We start from the raw sequence: 23,944 nt of genomic DNA on the forward strand, positions 1-23,944 counted from the left end.
CTGAGACGTTGCCTGTGCAACTTTAAATTTCATTTTAATCCTTACAGACATTCAGTAATGTTGCAGTGTGTGTGGATTTTAATAATATCAGACAGCACTTTTTTTTTGTCCACGCGCTGCGGTTTTGTGGTATTAAACGATCGTGTGTTTCTGGTGATGTTGCAATTGAGTTACGCCAGTGCACGCCGATATAATCGCAGTGTACAGAATAGTAATACAGAATTCGTGAAAGATTCATACATAGCGAGAAGCATAATAACAGCGATAGAAAGAAAAATAGAAATCACATTGGAAGTTAGGGCAAGGAATTAATTGGAATAATGAAACAGTGAAAAAAAATATGTACCAGTACTTATTTTCTTGTAAGAAATGACAAAGGTGATTTAATGGAATTTACCACGGTAATTTTTGCATTTCTACTATGCTTTTGTTATATCATATACTATGCATTTACCATAGTTTACCCTGGTTTGTCATTTTTAAAAAAATATGCTTCACCATACCTTGCTATTCTTTATAAGGCTTTCACTGTGCTTTATTAAAACATGTTTTAATGATTTTATTATGGGAAACTTGTATAAGGGTTAGTTTACCATGGTTTGTTTTTTTAATGTGCTTTACCAGACCTCTCTGTGCTTTACAATGCTTCCCTATGCTTTACCAGACCTCTCTGTGCTTTACAATGCTTCCCTATGCTTTACCAGACCTCTCTGTGCTTTACAATGCTTCCCTGTGCTTTACCAGACATCTCTGTGCTTTACAATGCTTCCCTATGCTTTACCAGACCTCTCTGTGCTTTACAATGCTTCCCTATGCTTTACCAGACCTCTCTGTGCTTTACAATGCTTCCCTGTTCTTTAAAATGCTTGCCTATGCTTTACCAGACTTCTCTGTGCTTTACAATGCTCCCCTATGCTTTACCGGAACTCTCTGTGCTTTACAATGCTTCCCTATGCTTTACCAGACCTCTCTGTGCTTTACAATGCTTCCCTATGCTTTACCAGACCTCTCTGTGCTTTACAATGCTTGCCTATGCTTTACCATACCTCTGTGCTTTACAATGCTTCCCTGTGCTTTACAATGCTTCCCTGTGCTTTACCAGACCTCTCTGTGCTTTACAATGCTTGCCTATGCTTTACCATACCTCTGTGTGCTTTACAATGCTTCCCTGTGCTTTACCAGACCTCTCTGTGCTTTACAATGCTTCCCTGTGCTTTACCAGACCTCTCTGTGCTTTACAATGCTTCCCTGTGCTTTACAATGCTTGCCTGTGCTTTACAATGCTTCCCTATGCTTTACCAGACCTCTCTGTGCTTTACAATGCTTCCCTATGCTTTACCAGACCTCTGTACTTTACAATGCTTCCCTATGCTTTACCAGACCTTTCTGTGCTTTACAATGCTTGCCTCTGCTTTACCAGACCTCTCTGTGCTTTACAATGCTTGCCTATGCTTTACCATCCCTCTCTGTGCTTTACAATGCTTCCCTATGCTTTACCATCCCTCTCTGTGCTTTACAATGCTTCCCTATACTTTACCATCCCTCTCTGTGCTTTACAATGCTTCCCTATGCTTTACCAGACCTCTCTGTGCTTTACCACAGCTCTCTGTACTTCACCATGCTTTCACTGTAATTATTACGCTGATGAGGGTAAAGTTTTATAAGGGCTTCGTGGGCACCCAAAAGGTATATAAAATCCCATACAAGGTTTATAGCAAACCGATCAATTTAGGAATGCAGACAACAAACAGTTGACTTTAGAAATTGACAGTAAAAAGATTTTTAATGGGCTTCTTATTTTGTAGGGTTAGTTTAACCAGCTCCTGAGCCAGCACCAAACCACCAAAACCAGTACAGCCGGCTGAAAACCAGTAACACCACAGGGGGCCACAGGGAGGCACTGTGTGCCAGTTTAAAATATCATTGAAATATATTAAAATGTGCATTTAATATAAAGTATTGTATCACCTAGAATTTTAGGATTGAGACATAATTAAAAATAAAAAAAAACTACATAAGCATAATTTGAGATCTTTTATTTAACATCATGTAATAATAATAATAATAATAATAATAATAATAATAATAAATAAAAAAAAAAACTACTAAATTATATCGCAAAAAGACTACTGGAAGCCATAATAGTACAATAGTATGTCACATTAGAGTTAGAAATGTCACATTTTTTAATTTGTCAGTTTTTCATTTTGTATATGGGAAAACTCCAAAGTGGTGTGCAATTCAATATGTTAACGTAACATTATTCAGCAGGTTTCGTTCAACTTCATGAAGCAAAATGAATTTATTCTATAGGGGGTGAGTGTGTGGCAGAGACACTCAGTGATGGGAGAATCGGTTGAGATTTTCTCATGCTGACATCAGCTTGGTAGCCCTCTGGTTGGCTTCTGTGATGCGGCTATTATTGACGGTTGCCTGAAAAAAAAAAAAAAATCAAGTCAATGGGAGGTTTTAAAGCTTTTATTTGTCATTTTTTTTCCCTCGCTTTTTGGCTTTATTTAATTGTCACTAAGTGTGAGTCTGCACAGCAAATCCTTTGTGTCGTAATTTCTGCACCCTGTATTCTCAGATTGGTTCAGCACTGCCAGACGGATACATTATGATAGCGCGATTGGTTTTGTGGTTAGGAAATCACACAGGGGCTGCAGGTTTAAGAGACCGCCCTGGCAGAGAGAGAGAGAGGCTGGGTCTCACCTTGTCCATGATCCGGTCAATCTGAATGTTCTGGGTGTCGATCTCGTTGCCCATGTCCAGGGCCATGTTCCGCAGGTTGCCCAGGATACTGCCCACCTGCTCCAGATTCTCATCCATCTCATCCTCCCGGGCGTCATTGGTGACCCTGCAAACACACACACACACACACACACACACACACACACAGCGCAACCATTCAGCAGCCGCGTTGCAACCTACAGCTCTGGCCAAAAGTTTTGCATCACCCTGTAGAATGAACTGATTTTGCTTCATAAAGCCGAATGAAACCTGCTGTATTATGTTACGTTAACATATTGAATTGCACACCGCTTTGTAGTTTTCCATATACTTAACGAAAAACTGACAAATTAGAATTTTTTTTGGACATTTTTCTAAATCTAACATGAAATACTGTACTACTATTACAGCTTCCGGGAGACTTTTGCCGATATTATTTTGTAGTTGTTTTTTTTTTATTACATGATGTTAAATAAAATATCTAAATTATGATCATAGTAGTTTTTTTTTTTTTTTTTTTTTTTTTTTTAATTCATTTCTCAATCCTAAAATTCTAGGTGATGCTAAATTTTTTGGTCATAGCTGTAGTTCATGAATTTGGGGGGGGGGGGAGGGTACAGTACAGTACCTCTGTAATCCAGTCTGGCACAATCTTCCAGTCTGAAGCGATGCTGGATTGGGCAGGTTTTACTGTATTATTTCTGAATGGACATTATAGGTTTTACATGGGCTCCCAAGAGCCAGCTGTTGCACGTTACCTGCGGATGTGTCCCCCACTCATGGTCATCTTCTCCCTCTCGTCCACCACGCGGGAGAGAGGCTGATTGGAGACCACAGCATCCTGGTTGTTCCCCCAGACTTTTTTATAGGCGCCACCCGCCTCGAAATCCTTCAGTCTGCAAGCGGAGGGTGGGGAGAGAGCCCTTGTGAATGAGTCCCGCAGTAAAAGCACAGCAAAGTATAATGAAGTAAAGCATAGGCAAGCATTGTAAAGCACAGAGGGGTATGGTAAAGCTTATTATAAAAAAAACAGGGTAAACTAACCCTTATAAAAGCACAGCAAAGTTGAATGAACCAAACATGGTAAAGCATAGGTAAGCATTATAAAACCTAGAGAAGTATGGTAAAGCATATTAAAAAAATTAGCCAAGGTAAACTAACCCTTATAAAAGTTTACCACAGTAAAAGCACAGCAAAGTGTAATGAAGCACAGTGAAAGCATGGTAAAGCACAGAGAGGTGTGGTAAAGCATATTAATAAACACGGTAAACTGTGGTAAATTCAGAGTATAACCATGGAAAAAGCAATGGGGGGGAGGGAAACTGCAAAAATACAGGGAAAAAATACTAGGGTAACTTTTATAAGGGAAAACCTGCCAGAAACAGATGTTATTCAATGTGTCACTCATTTGTACAGTGCTGTAGACTCACTAATCTTTAATACTCTTAAACACTCTGGGTTTTAAATGCATATTTCTGCTTTGCAATGCTTTCAGAGTGCTTTGTTACACTGTGCTATGCCTTTACTATTGTGAAGCGCTTTGAGATGCAGTGAAAGGAACTATATAACAATTTGATTGATACTATATTTTAGGCTGCTGTAAAACATAACAAGTTTAGTATTTTTTTTTAAATAAACCCTATAACAGCAACAACAACATGCAGGTTGATTTGAAAAAAAAAAAGGTTTCTTGATCGGAGGTTTAGATCTCCCTCCCTCTCTTCTCTCCCAGTGTTGGACTGAAATGAAAGTGGAGGCAGGCAAGCACACAGACATGCACCCCTCCACCCAGCCGACACCTACTTCTCGCAGGAGCAAAGACCGCAGCACTTGCCCAGGTTGGTGAGGTTTTTTTCAGCCTCTTTCATGTTCTGATTGATCTGGTCCAGCCCGTCCTCGACTCTTTCCAGTTGCTCTGGACAAGGGAAAATACACGAGACGGTCGCTCACAGAAAACACAGCGAAAAAGCGCACACACAGGCGGTACGACACGGTACACACACGCACGAACGCACGCACACACTGTGGGATCAGAAGCCTTGTTGTCTGTTGGTTTGGAAGCTTTATGCCTTATCCGGTTTCCCCCTTATAATCCTCATATAAGAACTCTGTGTCCTGGCTGTGTCGTATTTTACGGTATAAGGGGTCTTTACACAGGACGAGATGTACTAAAGATTACCAAACCCTAAATCCCATCTAGTCCTAATAAAGCAGTTAGGCAGCGTACGTGGAGGGTTCTTTTTACCTGTAACACAGGAAGGAAGCGACTGGAAAAAAAGGGTAGTGTTTTCATCACAACTATAGCGCTGTGTCCGATTTAAAATTGGACTTTACCAGAAAAACAGCTTGGAAGTCGTCTGGGGGGGCGGGGGTCTTTACATGGACTTCAATCCCACGGTAGTTTTTGATCCCTTTTTTTATGTTCTCGAAATGACAGAAGTGTCACGAGACAGACAGAGAGACAGACAGGCTGGCTGTCAGTGCTGCGTGGGGCTCCTGGTTAATCAGGACCTACTTGGCACAGGGACACACACACAGGCCGCAGCACTGGGCCATGTCGGTGAGGTTCTTCTCTGCCTCCTTCATGTCGTGGTTGATCTGATCCAGACCCTCCTCCATGCGCTCCAGTTGTTCTGGAGCAGGCAGAGGAAGCAGCCCCTTTCATTTCTTTTGCTCTGTTTTTTTTTTTTTAAGCTACTTTTTTTCATGTTAGTGTTGGGTTGTTATAATCCGGCACTATTCGAGATTATGAATAAAAGAAAGACGTAAAGGAAGAAAAACTCAGATTTTTACTTTTTTGATCTTATTTCTATAGTGTTGGAATAGAATCAGACTTGAAAGAAAGAGAAATAGAGAAAGAGAGAGCAGCAGTCAACATACTGTACTCTGATCTCTTCTAACAGGGAGCAGGGATCATACTCTGGAGAGTGACTTTGTCCTAGCTTCTCTAAACCTCTCTCTCTCTCTCTCTCTCTCTCTCTCTCTCTCTCTTTGCCTGACCCATTCTAGACAGTGCTTTAATTCCACAGCAGGTGGATTAAGTCTCTGTAACAAAAGCCTAAGCAAGGATTCATTCATTGTGGGGTGAGCTGCTCTTGAGATTGGGGTGACGCTGCAGCATGGGAGGGTATCCGATCTGTAACCCTATGCTTGGGTGCTAAAGTGGGGGGCCGAGTAAAGCTATGGCTTGGGGGGGGTCCATACCTCCTTGCTCGTCCAGCATGACCAACGTCCTGATCCCAGCATCTTTGCTCTGGTTAAGAAAAAAAAAATCAGAAGAGGTTAAAGTTTACCTTGTACCATATTACATTAAAAAAATAATAATAATAATAATAAAGGGAGGGGGGACTGTTCACTGTTCAATCCAGCAAGTGTGAAAAAAAAGTGTAACAAAATAAATAAAAACACATTTTTAAAACAATTTTGGTGCAACAGGGTCCGGATCCCATTTCTTACCTCTTCCACTAATTGCATCATCCGACGAGTGCTTTCCAAGGACTGTGGATAAAAAAAAACAAAAAAAACAAGCACACATTATAAAAAGCAGGGCTTTGCCAAGCTGCCAGATAACATGAAACCTCTTCAAGGTCTTGAAGGATCCCAGTGATTAAGCCTCAACAACGTGGCTAGGCAACCCATTCCATCCCCTCACCACTCTGTGTGAAGAAGAGTCTCCTTCAGCAACATGACTAGGTAACCCATTCCATCCCCTCACCACTCTCTGTGTGAAGAAGAGTCTCCTTCAGCAACATGACTAGGTAACCCATTCCATCCCCTCACCACTATCTGTATGAAGAAGTGTCTCCTTCCCTGTAATCCAGGAGTGGCCAAAGTCGGTCCTTCCACTCCTGGTCTTTGTTCCAACCCTGTTCTAAATTGTTTAATTGAACTAAACCTCCATCTAGATTTTAAAGTAGCTCCCATTTTACCTGTCAAACCTGGAGTGGAATAGCCCTCCAGGACAAGGATTGGACACCCCTGCTCTAAGTCTCCTATGCATATCTTGTGTCCTCTGCTCCTGGTTTTGACTATGGTCAATCAAGTCTGATTCTTCTTTGTTAAAGACTAAAAACATTCAGTTCCCTGAAGCTCTGCAATTTGTCTGGCTGCTCTTCGCTGGACTCTTGCTTGCATGTGCAGTGTTGAGCTTGCGCAGCAGAAAAGGGCTATTTTCCCTGTCTGTTACCTCGTCAGTGACTTGATCTGCCCGTCTCTGCAGATCATCCATTTCCGTGGGCATGGCTGTCTCTGTAGCCATCCTTTTCCCTTATCCGAATGACAAGCTGGCTGGCAGGAGAGAGATAGAGAGACTAAGAGAGTGTGAAGCAGGCCGATCGCACTCCACAGGGATCCAAGACCGAATAAATCTGCAAAACGGAACGGCAAACAGTTAGCTATTGCGAGGTCCTGTCGTTTATACAGATGGTAACGATTTGGCAGCTCAGCCCTGGATGCAGTTTCAAGGTCTTAACATCCAATGTCATGCACGTCTTAATGTTCAACTAAACAGCTAGCTCTGTAGTCAAAAAGCTAAGGATGCGGATGTCATAGCTCGGAAGTGAATCAATTACAAAATGAAAATGTTTCCAGGATTAGAAAGAAACACAGACGCTCTTACACGAGTTACAGTCAACAAACATCAGAACTATGAACTGAAATGGAGAGAATCTCCTTCCTTTGTGCTCTGAAAAGTAAGAATAAAGTTTTAATGAACACCCTGGCTATCTGGCGCTGTTTGGTACCATGGTATTACCAGCAGTGTGTCCTGAGCCTTCATAACATTACAGTCATGATCTGAATTGTGAGGTGGTCTTTTTACTAAGCTGGCCTTAAAGCTTTTACACTCCATTCTTTTTTTTAAACAAGTAGCCTATACAGTCAATGCTCATGAAAACAAACTCGCATCAAACAGATTTCTTAATACTGTACTTCAAATTTTCTACATGGTCCCAGACACATGTATTGTACTTTTTGTAAATTACTTCGTATAACGAATTCACTTCACACAAAGTGCGAACAATTACCTCTTTTCTAACTCTGCTTGTTTTCCAGATTTCCAATTACCCTGCTAAAGGCAAACTGTATGAAACTCGAGTTGACAGATGTTTCGGCTACTGATTCTCATCAGTGTTATAACTTAGAAACTTGATCATTGATACAAAGAATTGGGTCAGAGTTGTGTGTCTCCCGTGTGCTGCGGACTCTCCTTCTGCCACACAGCATCGATGTGTCTACAGAGATTCTACTCTGCTCTGTACTGCAGCTGGACTCCAACACGAATTACAGGGCTGCTGAACCAGGGGGGGGGGGGGGGGAGTGTGAGATGGAAGAGATAGAGAGAGGAAGAGGGAGAGCAGAAAAAGAGATGGGGAAAGGGAGAGAGGAGGGGGAGAGAGGGGGAGAGCAGGAAGAGAGATGGGGAGAGAGGTGTAAGATTTATAGGGAGAAGGGGAGAGTGAAATAAAGGAGAGGTGGGAAAGATATACAGAGTGAGATGAGAAGGAGAGGGGGAGAGAGGGTCAGGGAGAGAGAATATGAGATACAGAGAGAGTAGGAGGAATAGATAAAAAAGGGAGACGGGCATAATGACAGAGTGAGAAAGAGGGAGACGAGGAAAGAGAGAGTGGAGAAGGAGAGAGGTGTGCTTGTTATAAACGGCACTGAATCATAACGACAATAATGCATTGTATTTGCCTAAACCAAACTGGAACAGCAAACAGCACAGTTGTGAGCGGCGCTATTCACCAGAATACGATACCTCCATTCAGTCAGCAGGATGTCAGAGGCAGGGTAAACACACATGGATAACATTCGTCCTGCACGATACAATAGGGTCGTGCTATTCGCTTGCTGTCACTGTGACAGCTGGTGGGAGGTTTGGAATTCTAGCTCATCCTTGATAGAATTGCAGCCTCATTATACCCCGTTGGGTGTACATTATTCCTTGTATAAAGAGGAGGCACAACATGTTTAGGTAAGCATGTTTTGAAGCAGTAACTTCACCCAGAGCACATTAGTTATGAAGGAAGCAAGCTGAAATCATTCTCTCTCCCTCCTCTTCCACACAGTAGCAAGGAGAGGTTGCCTTCAATGGCACGTCTTTTCAAATGCAAATCTCCGAGCTCTTCATAATTATAATTATTAGTGCAAACCCTTTTCTTTTAAACCTGAAGGTTTTCAGGCAGCTGAGCATGTGTGCAGTGATTATCTCAGCTTGGTAACTACTTTGAAATGACTGACCTTGGACACTTTTCTTTCCTCTATTTGTAACACCTGATTATTATGCGGAGTGACAGCTATGTAATTATCTTTTTTTTTCGGGGGCACATCAATTTAGGACATTATTTCTTTCTGCAACGCTCATTTAAAAGTTTTTTTTTTTGTAAATTTAAAGGAAAACCACCTACATTATATTCAGTCTCATACCTGTTGAATTTACGAATGGATCAACCGTAGGGAATGCATGTTTAGAAATTAACTTCCCGCTTTCTTTCTTAAATTTCCAGGTGTATCAACTCCTATGAAGTCACAATAAGAATAGAAAGAAAACAATTTGTTATGATTTGCAATAAATATACCCGATGTTTAAGTCAGGATTGTGGTATTATATTCAGTTATTTTAACTGATCAGAGATGCTATCAGCATTAATGAAGTGAAGAAACTCTCTTTTTTCTGGTAACTCAATGCTGAGTTCGCATTGAAGGTGGTTTTGTGACGGATAGAGGCTTCAGTTGTGTTAGTGAGATGGCTGTTGGTTTAGCGTGTTTGCTGAGCACTACGCTCCCTGGAAGTAAAGCCATGCTGAGAGGGATTATATTGTGCACAGCGGGGAACGGAAAGTATGACTGCAAATATAACAGCGCAAATTAAAAGTGCTTCAGAAAAAGAGCATCCAGGGCAGGCTCGAGGCATGGAGACTGAACTGCTTCCTGCCTCCCTCACCCCCTAAGAGAAAGGGTGCTCCCTCCAGTCCAGGGCAGGCTTGAGGCATGGAGACAACTGCTTCCTGCCTCCCTCAACCCCTAAGAGAAAGGGTGCTCCCTCCAGTCCAGGGCAGGCTTGAGGCACGGAGACTGAACTGCTTCCTGCCTCCCTCACCCCCTAAGAGAAAGGGTGCTCCCTCCAGTCCAGGGCAGGCTTGAGGCATGGAGACTGAACTGCTTCCTGCCTCCCTCACCCCCTAAGAGAAAGGGTGCTCCCTCCAGTCCAGGGCAGGCTCGAGGCATGGAGACTGAACTGCTTCCTGCCTCCCTCACCCCCTAAGAGAAAGGGTGCTCCCTCCAGTCCAGGGCAGGCTTGAGGCATGGAGACAACTGCTTCCTGCCTCCCTCAACCCCTAAGAGAAAGGGTGCTTCCTCCAGTCCAGGGCAGGCTTGAGGCACGGAGACTGAACTGCTTCCTGCCTCCCTCACCCCCTAAGAGAAAGGGTGCTCCCTCCAGTCCAGGGCAGGCTTGAGGCATGGAGACTGAACTGCTTCCTGCCTCCCTCACCCCCTAAGAGAAAGGGTGCTCCCTCCAGTCCAGGGCAGGCTCGAGGCATGGAGACTGAACTGCTTCCTGCCTCCCTCACCCCCTAAGAGAAAGGGTGCTCCCTCCAGTCCAGGGCAGGCTCGAGGCATGGAGACTGAACTGCTTCCTGCCTCCCTCACCCCCTAAGAGAAAGGGTGCTCCCTCCAGTCCAGGGCAGGCTTGAGGCATGGAGACTGAACTGCTCCCTCCCTCCCTCACCCCCCTAAGAGAAAGGGTGCTCCCTCCAGTCCAGGGGAGGCTTGAGGCATGGAGACTGAACTGCTCTCTCCCTCACCCCCTCCAGTCCAGGACAGGATTTAGGAACACTCGGCTATCTCGTTAAGCAATGTTCATTAGCAACACAACAAAACAAGAATAGTAATACATTAAAAAATTCTGAAATGCAAAACCCTTGCATGGGTATCAAAGCAAAGCTAATTCTAATAAAGGTGGATCATGTGGCTAGGAGGAGGCATAATGGGAATGCATGCGATTCCGAGGCAGGTGATGTCTCTGTAAATACGGCATTGTCTGTTTTCTCATTGTCATTAAAGAACAAGAGCAGAAGTACATACTTTTGACTGAAGGGGTTATTTTGTGTTTTGTTACTAAACATACACTGATGAGCCAGGCAGGTCAGAAACAAAGAAACTGAAACATGAAAGCGATAGGCTGTTTATATATATATATATATATATATATATATATAGGTTTGTTCTGCACACCAGCAATAGACATCTGATCACTGCCAGTCTGATTCAGAATGCACTTTCACAATGCAATGGCTGGATAGTGCTAAAGACTATTGAAATGTAGAACTGCATTGATTACTCGAATCAAGCTCTCCACAGGCGAGGGTGGCTGGTGTCCATCGGGCTGATTCACCATTCAGAGTGAAACGAGTGTAGAAACAGCTGCCTGGGTTTGTGTGGATCGCTGTTCTCCTCCACAGAGTCTAAGAAAAGCAGCGATCCACACAAACCCAAGCAGCTGTTTCTTCACTCGCGTCACTCTGAATGGTGAATCAGCCCGATCGACACAAACGTACAGACAGACACCCTCATATCTCCCCAGAATCTAATGCGCTCAGTATAGTTTGTCATGCTTAAGTGTGATCGCCTCCACTATATCCCCCATTGCCTTTAATCTATATTTACAAACTTTTAACAGAACCAGAGTCCCTGATATAATAGGAACTGGAAACCAGTGCAAGGATGGCAGGGCAGGTGTAACACGTTCAGTTTTCTTAGTCTTGATCAACAGCCCTGCAACACAATTCATAATATATAGAACACGGAGGATACGAGGGTTAACAATACAGATCAAATATCAGTGAGTATTTGTGTTTTTTTTAGCATCTACAGTGTCCTACACCTGCTGCTGTGATGTATTATTCATGTCATGCACAAATTCCCGTCAGATGCTGTTTTAGATAGAGTCCCAAATGCTCCCCTTTGCATCACAATAGTTTTTAAATATTTAATCGTTACCTTATTTTAGCCTGCAGTGTGTTTCTCTAACATGCAGCATAACAAAACTTTTGTTTTTGGATAAAAAAAAAAATCATAAGTTGACCATTTTGCAGTTTACCATAGTTTGCTGTTTTTAAAAATGTTTTACCAGACCTCTCTGCTTTTACAATGCTTCCCTATGCTTTACCTTTCCTCTCTGTGCTTTACAATGCTTCCCTATGCTTTACCAGACCTCTCTGTGCTTTATTGGACCTCTCTGTGCTTTAAAATGCTTCCCTATGCTTTGCCAGACCTCTCTGTGCTTTACAGTGCTTCCCTAAGCTTTACCAGACCTCTCTGTGCTTTACAATGCTTGCCTATGCTTTACCAGACCGCTCTGTGCTTTACAATGCTTCCCTATGCTTTACCAGACCTCTCTGTGCTTTACAATGCTTGCCTATGCTTTACCAGACCTCTCTGTGCTTTACCATGCTTGCACTGTGTTGTATTACGCTTTGCTGTGCTTTTACCGTGGGGAAACTTTTCTAAGAGATGGGGCTTTTTCTGAGGGAGGAGAAGGTGTGTGTCTCTACAACTCTGTCAGACCAGGATTGAGCATGCTTCGCTTCTGAGATCCAAACAAAGAGCAACCGCTCCAACAAGGACTGATGAGAGCAAGAATCCGATCAGAATATAAAATGAGACTGCGACCTGTGTGCACAGTGATGGGTAAAATTAAAATTAACACACACACAGTCATGCCATTACCACCCACGGCAATGCGCGGTGTGATGTCACACTGCAAACCGTCATGGAAATTCACACAGACATGCACAGCAAGGGTCATATTGTTGCAAGACAAAGTGTATTTGAAATGCATGGATTGCGAGTATGCGTAGACGTGACCAAGAAAGGGTACGGGCTACTTTTAAAAGGAACTCCCTTCATCGCTGAAACGGCACAGTAAAAGGCTGCTATGATCAAACATGGGAAAACACCGTGCCCACCGTGTATGTTGCATTGAGAACTTTGTTTAGATTTTAAAATTGATTTTTTTTTTTTTGCTGTTGATATTTCACAGTTTCCAGCGGTTACACACGCACCCACATATGTGTGTATTTCTGCACATTGATTTGTGTTTCACTACAGTACACAATAGACAAATATTCACAAAAACACAACCATTCCATTTTATAATATAGTATATATTCATAGTGTCGCTGTTTATTTGATTTATATATGTGTATGTATGCATGCATTTATTTGTTTATTTTCAGTCAGCGAATACACGAAACGAGTGGCCACGTGTTAATAATAGTTAAATAAATAACGAAATATACTACAAGTAGACGTATTAAATATTTACTAAAGTAATACAAAGATATGGACATAATTAATCTTATTCATGTGCCAAAACAAATATATCTCACCGGTAGAACTAATGTATAAAGTTCGCCATTATTGAGTGATATTTTAGCAGGATTGTGCGTCACAAGCAGCACAGTGTACGCTTCATTTAGAAAATGTTTATTAAGTTATATTAAAGCGGCAAGTTAATTGAGTTGCGTCACATGGTTATAGATTGATGTGACAATATATTATCTAGATTTTCTTATAAATAGAATGTAGCTATGATATACGCTAGAATAAGCCTATTGTGTACAGAGCAGTAAAACGAATATAGTTCATATATAGTTTACAATTATGGTTTAAAATTCATGTTTTAATAGCCTGCATGTAAAGCAATGTATTTTGTGAGCGCTACAATTATTACCGACAACAATACAAAATAGCGTCAATACTTAAAACAGCTTATTCAAATTATTAAAAAAAAAAAAAAAAAAAAAAAAGAATTGCGATTAGAAGATGTAAATTTTTGTGCTTTACAATAACAAAAACCAGCAAAGGCATTTCTCAGACACAAATTAATAACATCAACGTTTACCGTGTCCAATCATATATTGTATTTTCCCGTTGGTCCTACATTATTAATTTAAATAAGTTTGGAAGTTTTATTTAAATAGTAAATCGCATTAAAGGAAAAAAGGAATGCATTCAATTAATATTCTCCTGCTATATGTATGAAACACACATTAAATAATTCTTACCTGCTGGTCGCTTCTCTGCAAGCTCAGATTTCATTTCAGCATCCCCTTTGACTCAGGTAAAATACAGCACCCGCCCCGTTTCCTACCTCCGCGCTCTCATTGGCTGATTGCCGATGTTTGTCCGGCCCTCAGGTGGTGGGACACTGGTTGCTTAGGTAACTTGCTCGTGTGTTTAGAGTACAACCGTAAAAAAATTATTCTCTACGCGTTCAGCAGAAATATTTCAGGGCAAAATAATGTAATAGCGGTCGCATTATTATGAGTGTTTTCATACGTTACAAAAAGGGGCCAGGGTTTTTAATTTAAAACTTGATATAAAAACTTCCCTCCGTTGTGCGTTTCGTAATGTTTAATCTTGTAACGAGTTTTTCTTCTTTGTTTTTTTTTTAAATGTGGTATTACAGTACAAACCTAGGTGTACATAAAGAAATGGGCAAAATAATAGAAACGCCCGCAATGTGATATAGATGGTATCCGTATCTTGCACATGATTTTACTCTTCGACGATCGTCGAACTCGCGATTATTTACTGTATTCGTTATTTAGCTCTTATAATAATCTTTATATAGCGCCTTTCATAGTGGACCACCATAACAAAGCACTTTACAAGATACGAGACTAGGGTGTGTGAACTATGCATCAGCTGCAGAGTCACTTACAACTACGTCTCTCCCGAAAGACGGAGCACAAGGGGGTGAAGTGACTTGCTCAGGGTCACACAATGAGTCAGTTGCTGAAGTGGGATTTGAACCGGGGAACTCCTGGTTACAAGCCCGTTTCATTTAACCACTGGACCACACAGCCACCTCTTATCTGTAATATGATATTCTGAAATGTGATACTTTACCATACTTTGTAACAATTGTAAGTCGCCTGGGCCAAGGTTGTCTACTAAGAAATTTAATAATAATATGTAGCATACCACCGATTCATTTTTCAAGCAAATTCAGTCCTGGGCGATGTATGCAAGTTGCATCTCCCAGTTGTGCATCAGTTTATGTCACAATGGGAAAGATAGGCACAGTGACTCCACTGCTCCCCATTGACAGTGTTATGGCAGGTTGGGGAAGAATAAAAAAAAAATACCCATTTATATAAATAATTGTAAAAGGGGTTTTAATTTTTGCATAATAGAAATTGAAAGAAGACTTTTCAATGGATAATTTGATACATATCTGCATGCATGCGTGCGTGACAAACATCTAGTATTTTATTTCCAATGGTTATTGTAACAGACAAACGAATCACCATTCATCAAGACATCAGAACCCTTTCAGAAGTAACGTACAAACATTGTGTGCTTCATCCTTTGGTGATCAAAGAGAAAGAAAAAAAAAATACTTGGTGATGTTTTAAAATGTCAGTTTCCCTAAAAAACAAAACATAAATGGTTTTCAATATTTAGCTGCTGTTGTATTCACAGACACAAACAATGTTGCAAGGCGAACATTGAAGTTTTAACATTAAATAAAGCTGGGTCTTTCAATTGAGTCTTTCCAGATTTAAGGCTGCCACCTGGTGGAATCTGCACGTACTGCTTAAGAAAAAAAACAAAACAAAAATAAACCAAGGTACAAGAATTAAACGTGTCTTACCAATAATTAGATTTTAAGCACAGTACAGTACAGGATAAGGCTGCATAGTAACTTCAAATTGAGAAGATGGTATTATGGTTTAAAAAGCAAGCAACAAATTATATAAATGTCAAAAAAGAACCGCTTTAAAAAACAAAACTACAAATTAATATTTTGCTGAAGGATATTACAAAACTACCCCCCCCCCAACAAACGAATTAGCCCAGTCGAGAAGAGTTCTAGAAGCAGAAGGCGTCTTGCTGTGTGTTGTGCGGGAGGCATTGCTAGTGTTAAGGGAGTATCTGAACACGAACGTTCTCTGCAGAGGTATCGGGAGACGGAACAGAGTTGTAGTCTTCTTCATGCTGGCACCCATCAGGATCTTTAAGAGTACATGGTCAACTGCAGCCACTGCAAAACAAGCAGGAGGACTCGTATGAAATCCAATCCAATCCAATCCAAGGTACATTTGCAGCTGTTCCCCCCCCCCATGGTCATGCCATTAATTTACTAGATGTTAACCATGGTTTGCCATCTTTCAGCATACCATCCTACTGATGTTTTACCATACGCTTTGCAATTCTTTTATTATGGGAAACTTTTATAAGGAAACAGTGGTGTACAATGTCAGGGTTTACAGCTAACCCTGCTCACTGTGACTGCTGGACTATACAGCTAACCCTGCTCACTGTGACTGCTAGACTATACAGCTAACCCTGCTCACTGTGACTGCTGGACTATACAGCTAACCCTGCTCACTGTGACTGCTGGACTATACAGCTAACCCTGCTCACTGTGCCTGCTGGACTATACAGCTAACCCTGCTCACTGTGACTGCTGGACTATACAGCTAACCCTGCTCACTGTGCCTGCTGGACTATACAGCTAACCCTGCTCACTGTGCCTGCTGGACTATACAGCTAACCCTGCTCGCTGTGCCTGCTGGACTATACAGCTAACCCTTCTCGCTTGCCTGCTGGACTATACAGCTAACCCTTCTCACTGTGCCTGCTGGACTATACAGCTAACCCTGCTCGCGGTGACTGCTGGACAATACAGCTAACCCTGCTCACTGTGACTGCTGGACTATTTGTAACCTCCCACGTGGTTGCAGGCACATCTCACCTGAGCTTCTACATACTTACCTCCTTAATATCCACTTTAATGGTTCCATTCTTATCTTTGTCCAGGGTTTGGAAGGCACCTACAAATAAATGAAAAAATAATTATTTTTAACAGTTACATGCTTTCGATTCTAGTCGGCAATTGGCAACCATACTTAAGCATTTTAATTGAGCGTTTTGAAATTCTGGGCGACTCAAAATTCCTGCGTTTTAAAATGAAAATACACGTGTGCTACAGCATGGGTTTACTTTAATACATAGTGCAAAATGCCATCAACTGCTTTAAAGCAGACTTGGACTATTCAAACTGCACTTGACTCTCACTGCAAATGCTAGCAGTCTGCCCCGGGGTGAATCACACTGATCCGGTCTCAAATCTGTGAGTGAACTCTTAACTCACGGCACATGGCATCCAGGCGAACCAGGCAGCCAATGTAGTTGTCAAAGTCCATGTTGCCATCCTCATCGCTATAGCGACGAATAATCATCTGGTAAAGCTGGTCATTCAGAGGGAACCCTGAGTCAGAGAACGAGAGAGAGAGAGAATTAAAAACTTCTCGTCGTTGAGATTTCATTGCGTTGTGTCTGAGAAACTGGATTTCCTTGGTATAGATGTAGAAACTTCCATTGGTGCCCAATTATCTTCAAGCTGAACCTTCCTGCTAAAACAAGGGCAATTGTTACTCTCCCGGTTTTTAAGGAACGTTCATTGCAACACTTTTTAAAACCAGGTCATGATTTTAGCATACGATAACTGTATGAATGACCGTGAATTGCAAGCTGCCTGTAGTCCTCTGTGTTTCATCTGAAAAGGTGAAGGCAGGACTGAAGTCGTTTAAATACATTTAAATAAAACGACACTGTTGTGAAACAGTCCCTTACCTGCAGCTTGGAAAGCACCTGGTAACTCCGAAGCCCCGATTGTACCTGAACGATCAGCATCATACTGCTTATACACCCCCTGAGAGAGAGACACGCAACCATTCAGCAAGATCACAAGCCAGAACACAAGAAGCAATTATCCAAGGGGACTTACAGGTGTCACAGGGCAGCACAGGGTTACAGCGCAAGATAAATATTTAAACACAGTGTAGTTTACAGTAAGTGCAAATAATAATAGAATATTAACTAGGATGCAGCAAGTTAGGATTAAAACAGGTTATATCTACAATGATACAGCAGTGTGCTTTTCTTACCTGCCATTTCTTGATGCTGTTCCAGAGGTATTTGAACTCATGGAAGCCCAGCTTGCCTGTGCTGTCGCTCTGCAGAAGCACGAAGGTTAAGGGAGATCACATGCATGGTTGGTAGCAATCTCAAAGCATGAAACTTTTAAAAAGGCTGTATTATTATTATTTTTTTTATTACGGTAAAAAAAAACAGGCTTATTTCACAGCATGTTTTATTGGGATTTTGCATGGATTGAGACCTTTTTTAGACCTTCTTTTGAAACGTTGCAAACCACCGTAATTGAATAACGAGTGTCACAACGTATTGCAATACATTTCAAAAGTTAAAAAAAGGGACTAAGTCTAATTTAGCAATAAAAAGGTGCATGACAGTTTAAGAGGAGTGTCTAGTTACAATCTAATAAAATGCATTTACAGTCTTAAGTACAAGAAGGCTCCCAAGATTCAAAGCACTGCTGAGGATACATCCATGACCGCCACCATGCTTCTGCAGGACTCCATGCTGAATCCGTCGGTTTTGAGGTCGCCGTCTGAAAGAATAAAACACACACACTTTAATGCAGCCTGCATTTTAGAATCATGGATTCAAATCCCTGGTGCTTCCTTTTAACAGCGTTATCACCGCTCCTGGATCATTCAGCTGTACAACACGCACCCACCCACCCCGCCACGCTGAACAGAATGAATCATTACTTACGTCTGCAAACGATTTTGTTGAGAATATTCATCAGCTCCGATGGGCTCACCTCCATGTCCTTAAAGAAAATGAATTGCAAGATAATTTAAAAACAGGAAGAAAAGAATGTTTTTTAAAAGCACCGCAGGTGCTTATTGAACATGTCGTGCAAACATGAGAATATTTAACTAAAAGGATCACAGTGTATGTAAAAGATCGTATGCAGTCGTGTGCAAAATTTAGCAACCCCAAACGGCACATGTTTGTGTATTTGTAGCTCTGATTACTGCTTGGCAGAATAAACACAGTAAACATGGTAATGCGCGTTTATGTAACTTTTCTGTGGGATTGTAATTTGAATTGCAATTACTGCAGCACAGCTGAACAAAGCATTGTAAATTGTAATTTCAGCAAACAGTTCTGCTGTGATTGCAATTCTAATTGAGCCCAGGGTCTGCCGTACTCACGTCTCCGGCAAGCTGCTGGAAAACTTTTCTGAACTGCCTCTCCTCCTCGCTCTCGTGTTGCTCAGCGTACTGGACGGGGCGCCTCGGGGGGGGCTGTGACGGGGCGACACGAGAGAGACTTTATTATTATGAATTAGTCATTTAGCAGACGGACAGGGGGGGAGCTGTGCATCAATAACCGCTGCAGAGTCACTTACAATAGGAACCGCGATTTTACGTCTCATCTGAAGAACAGAACACAAGGAGGTTAAGCGACTTGCTCAGGGTCACACACGGTGAGTCAGTGGCGGGGATTAGATCTGGTCACCTCCTGGTTTCAAGCATTTCTCTTTAAGCACTGGACCACCACCGACAGTTAAGAGAGGAGCCAGGTCTACCAACCAAGGCGCTACCCTTGCGTTTCACATTGGAGGAGGCTGTGTGGTCCAGTGGTTAAAGAAAAGGGCTTGTAACCAGTAGGTCCCTGGTTCAAATCCCACCTCAGCCACTGACTCACTGTGTGACCCTAAGCAAGTCACTTCACCTCCTTGTGCTCCGTCTTTCGGGTGAGACGTAATTGTAAGTGACTCTGCAGCTGATGCATAGTTCACACACCCTAGTCTCTGTAAGTCGCCTTGGATAAAGGCATCTGCTAAATAAACGAATAATAATAACGCGTTGTACACCAAACTAAATGGGTTTAGACATAGAATGACTTGCAACAAGAAAATAAATATTAGAACTTACAGGATCTGAGGGGAGAAACTGGTTCATATCGACATTTCTGTAAAAGAAAGAAATAGTCAACATGCTGCTAAAACATTCATTGAGCTCAATCTAATTAGACTTGTAATAAAACCTGGAATCGTTAAGTCTCATTACAGTTCTTTCAGTACTAAGGCAGGGCATTGACAACCTATAAAAACATGCAAGAGCACTGCCCTTGGGTTTTTCCTGTTGGTCTGTCAGGTTTGTTCAGGGTTGAGACCAGGGCAGTAGCGCATCACACGTACAGTGTGTGTGAATTGGATTCGCATCTCAGCCCATTGAATTCATTTGAAATGGAAAAGCAAGGGATGGACACAAACTGCAAACCATGCACTCAACAGACTGAACTCTTTCCCATTCAACTGAAGAGCGAGCGCTGTAGTGGACAGGTCAGTACGGTCTTATGCGGAGGTCAGTATTATTAAGTCATCAGCTGCTGGGAGGAGATTCGTTACACCACCCTTTGAGAAATGCTGTTTTATAGCCATAATCTCTCTTGTCTGTTTAGGTTCCAGGTTTATAGCTGAGCTACAGTTTATAGCCCCTTACCCCCATACCATGGGGGTGGTATGTGAACAAACTGGTTCGCTGGTGTTAATGGCTAAGCTTTGAAAGAATGGCAAAAACAAAACACCAAGGATTGATTATATCCGAGTGCACACCTGAAAAAGTAACTGCAGTTTTAAATGAGGCTGCTCACCAGTCCTTCTTTCAGAGGCTCAGATATATACTTATCTCTGGGTGAGTTGGCTCAGTTATTGCTCCATAATTAAGCAGCCTGGGGTTTATGACAATCAGAAAAGTGCACTTTATACACAGTTTACTGCGTCCCCATCAGGGTTTATTACTCTGCGCAGATCTCGTTGGCATTTCCAGTTTGTTTCCATTCCTCAGGGGTGGAGTTTAGCTTTAGGCAGGCAGTCTATCCTGCAGCCACTGAAACCTGCTGGCCCATTTATCATTCTGGACGCTTGCAGGGCAATGATTTTATACTGTACTGCATTATACATAACAGAAATACTATTACTTTTACGAATAATAATAATTAGTATTATACTCCAAACCGCGTTTAAGAATTCAGCGAGTTCAAATGACAAACGTTTTGACGATAAGTCGTTCTCATGCCATCGTTGTTGTTAAGAATTTAACTTTAGCCTACATTCAACAAACAATAATACAAAAAAAAAAATCAAATAAACTATGCATTATTAATTAGTAACACTAAATAATAATTATACTCACTAAAACATGCAGAAAATAACACTTTAAAGTGATAACCACCAAAACTGCGTTTTGATTCATTTTACCAGAAGGCAAAGTGAATATGTCGACTAGTACAAAATGCGACCAAGCAACATTAAAAGTCACTTACCCGACGACATCAAGTATGCCACCGATCAATTTTTTTGCAAGAAACATCTTGGGAGGCGAGAGAACACGACAGGAGAACTACGAAGGTTGAAAAGAGGCTGCAGAAAGAAAGAAAAAAAATCAATAAATGAATTTAAAAGACGTGCTAAAATGATTGCACGCGTTACACAATAAGCAACATCCGTCCGCGCCGCGGCCTGTACGCTCAGTCTGTCAATGCCAAAAAATAAAAATAAAAAACACGACGACAATGATAAAAACAACACAAAACTTCAACCAAAAATCCAGGCCGGAAAACATGAAGAACTGAGAGCGGCCTTCGTTCACAGGTGGCACGGACGACATGTTTTTTTTATTGCTGGTATAGTTTTGCTCGTTGGTTTGGTTTTTGATGATATTTTTGGTTAAAGACGTTAATACGCATTAAAAGGTTACAAATCAGCAAGCCAGCCAGCCAGCCAGCCAATGCGCTGCGCGCCTCCTATCCGTGCACTTAAAAAATCAATGTGGTTTAAGAGTTATTCATTGTTGAGAGAACCATAAAAACAAAAATGCCAGCAACACAACTTTTCCACAAGCCTTGCGATGGACGACCGGTGCGATTTCCAAACAGAGCGCCTCGCCTAATTTATACAGGTAAACTGTGAAACTACCCCCACTCTCTCTCTCCTCTCCTCTCTATACGAGCGTTGTTATCGCCTTGAACAAATACGTCTGTTTCTTTACTACGTTACCTATTTTATTCGCGTTTAGACATTACTTTCCCAGTCGTTTTTTTTTTTTTATCTCAGTGGTACTGAAAACTCAATTATTATTTGTTTTAAAGCTGATCATTGAGGTCGCTATGGCAACATCTTTGGAGAGCGTGTAGGTTATCCAGTCCTGCAGAAGACTGGTTTTGCGTCTGGTTCCTAAAACACCTTAAGAAAACAATAAAATAAAGACAGCATTACACAATTCACATCAAAAGAAGGTTCTCTCTTCCGACAGGATTGCTAGGCAAGTATGACGCACTACATATATATAGGAAGTCAAGTGACTCGTCCAAGCAGGACTCGCACAATGATATTATTATTTATTAATTAGCAGACGCCCTTATCCAGGGCGACTTACAATTGTTACAAGATATCACATTATTTACAATACAATTACATTATTTTTACACGTTATTTTTACATATAATTACCCATTTATACAGTTTGGTTTTTACTAGAGCAATGTAGGTAAAGTACCTTGCTCAAGGGTACAGCAGCATTGTCCCCCACCTCGGACTGAACCCACGACACTCCGGTCAAGAGTCCAGAGCCCTAACAACTACTCCACACTGCTGCCCTGTTAAATCACCAGTCATACGTACACGTATCGATATGCCACGAATGAGTACGCATTTTTTCCTACGTAAACTGTCCATTTCAATAATCCCAAACTGCAGAATTATCAAGATAAAGGGTGGGTCCATGCGGTTCATGGAAGCTTGCCACTCATTTAAACTGGTGACACACATCATTATGCAAGACGCCCGTGTATTGTATCTGGAAATAATTTTGCATTAACTAAGCATCTACCAGCTGCATTCACCTAATAATGTCTAATAATAAGCGGCTTGTATGGGCATCAAAATGATCCATAACTGGCCACAATATTTAGGCGCATACGTCACGGTCCAAGCGCAAACATTTCTACGATTTTTAAAACGCGAACGTAAAGTTCCATTCCCAAATATTTCAACCTGACGCCCTGAAACCAAGAACAGGCCCGGAGGGTTACTAATTTGCCTGCCAGTAAATCATCCTTGGGGGGAAATAATAATAATAATAATAATAATAATAATAATAATAATAATAATAATAATAGTAAAACAGACCGACGAAAACCGGTTTAGAATACAGTGCAATAGCTAATTAACGGTTTTCTTTTTGTACAAAGATCAGTGAAAAGAAGGACGAGACAGGAAGAAACCATACTGTGCTTCACACGAAATGTTTAATACGACTGTGCAAACTTGTTGGCCAGCCGTGATTTTAAGCAGCTTTAATAACAATTATATATAATTATATATATATTTAATCTCTTTGAGCTTTTATATATATATATATATATATATATATATATATATATATATATATATATATATATATATATATATATATAAACGTTATATTTCTATAGTAAACCCAAAGAATAACATTCGCTTTTTAGGCCATTTAAGAAATCTAAAGAATGCGTTAAAAAAAACGTAAGTTTGTTTATGGCTGACGTTTTTAAATAGCCGCACTGCAGCTGTCAAACAAAAACATCGCCTATTAAATTGAATTAAATAAATGAACTTAAAGAAAGAATACAGCAAACCTTATATGTACTCACCGCTTACTCTTCGGGAGTTTAATTCGGTCTGTGTCAAGAAGACTGGGCGTTCTTTAAACGGATTGGAAACTAACCAATTTTACGAATGATTTTTTAAATTATTTTTTCTTGCTCTCGAATCCACACCCAATTCTGCCAGCCTGCGTCGAGGCTCCCCTTTGAACGCCGCTGGGTCCTAACGCCCTCCGAACAACTTCATACACCAGTCCGAAACTCAATTAACAGGCCGCCACCAAAGGGACTGGGCATTTAAAGACAGGTCCAGCTTTGAGAACAGGACACCACCAAGGTCATCACTGAAATACATTTTAGTGCAATTTTTTAATTACTTCTTTTTTATGGAAAGAAGACGTGGCAAACCTTTATTATTAATTTCTTAGCAGACACCCTTATCCAGGGCAACTTACAATTGTTACAAGATGTCACATTATTTTTACATACAATTACCCATTTATACAGTTGGGTTTTTACTGGAGCAATCTAGGTAAAGTAGCTTGCTCAAGGGTACAACAGCAGTGTCCCCCACTGGGGATTGAACCCATGACCCTCCGGTCAAGAGTCTAGAGCCCTAAGCTCTACTCCAGGCTGCTGCCCTATTGTTGAGAGCATCAATAAAACATAATGAAATAAAT

At 41.3% G+C, this 23,944-nt stretch overlaps 2 protein-coding genes across 4 annotated transcripts; both read right to left on the reverse strand.

The window, feature by feature from the left end:
* Positions 1-1,793: 1,793 nt before the first annotated feature.
* Positions 1,794-13,947, reverse strand: LOC117416182 (synaptosomal-associated protein 25-like). 2 transcript variants are annotated; one of them, XM_034027257.3, is made up of 8 exons: positions 13,800-13,947; positions 6,917-7,097; positions 6,187-6,228; positions 5,935-5,983; positions 4,534-4,645; positions 3,489-3,626; positions 2,713-2,857; positions 1,794-2,433 (listed from the first exon to the last, which is right to left on the reverse strand). In XM_034027257.3, the coding sequence occupies exons 2-8, from the start codon at positions 6,986-6,988 to the stop codon at positions 2,368-2,370; spliced, it is 624 nt and encodes a 207-aa protein (XP_033883148.2). In that variant the 5' UTR covers positions 6,989-7,097; positions 13,800-13,947; the 3' UTR covers positions 1,794-2,367. The 2 variants fall into 2 exon arrangements, with proteins under 2 accessions (XP_033883148.2, XP_058882631.1); XM_059026648.1 differs by lacking the exon at positions 13,800-13,947 and adding an exon at positions 9,157-9,685.
* A 951-nt stretch (positions 13,948-14,898) lies between these two features.
* Positions 14,899-23,482, reverse strand: capns1a (calpain, small subunit 1 a). Of its 2 annotated transcripts, none has more exons than XM_034024500.3 (11): positions 23,313-23,482; positions 20,950-21,046; positions 19,557-19,593; positions 18,831-18,923; positions 18,385-18,442; positions 18,153-18,217; positions 17,694-17,762; positions 17,380-17,458; positions 16,898-17,014; positions 16,519-16,577; positions 14,899-15,784 (listed from the first exon to the last, which is right to left on the reverse strand). In XM_034024500.3, the coding sequence occupies exons 2-11, from the start codon at positions 20,994-20,996 to the stop codon at positions 15,758-15,760; spliced, it is 651 nt and encodes a 216-aa protein (XP_033880391.1). In that variant the 5' UTR covers positions 20,997-21,046; positions 23,313-23,482; the 3' UTR covers positions 14,899-15,757. The 2 variants fall into 2 exon arrangements, with proteins under 2 accessions (XP_033880391.1, XP_058882632.1); XM_059026649.1 differs by lacking the exon at positions 23,313-23,482 and adding an exon at positions 21,902-21,922.
* Positions 23,483-23,944: the final 462 nt, after the last annotated feature.

This window comes from Acipenser ruthenus, chromosome 7 (assembly GCF_902713425.1).
Source record: "Acipenser ruthenus chromosome 7, fAciRut3.2 maternal haplotype, whole genome shotgun sequence".
Lineage (NCBI taxonomy): Eukaryota > Metazoa > Chordata > Actinopteri > Acipenseriformes > Acipenseridae > Acipenser > Acipenser ruthenus.

Coding starts and splice junctions, on each gene's coding strand:
- LOC117416182 (XM_034027257.3), bottom strand. CDS start 6,988: ATGGCTACAGAGACAGCCATGCCCACGGAAATGGATGATCTGCAGAGA. Junction 3,627..4,533: donor GGTCTTTGCTCCTGCGAGAA/GTAGGTGTCGGC, acceptor CTCCGCTTGCAG/ACTGAAGGATTTCGAGGCGG. Junction 2,434..2,712: donor TTGACCGGATCATGGACAAG/GTGAGACCCAGC, acceptor TTTTTTTTTCAG/GCAACCGTCAATAATAGCCG.
- capns1a (XM_034024500.3), bottom strand. CDS start 20,996: ATGTTTCTTGCAAAAAAATTGATCGGTGGCATACTTGATGTCGTCGG. Junction 18,924..19,556: donor AGTTTCTCCCCTCAGATCCT/GTAAGTTCTAAT, acceptor GCCCCGTCACAG/CCCCCCCCGAGGCGCCCCGT. Junction 16,578..16,897: donor TCGCCTGGATGCCATGTGCC/GTGAGTTAAGAG, acceptor ATTTATTTGTAG/GTGCCTTCCAAACCCTGGAC.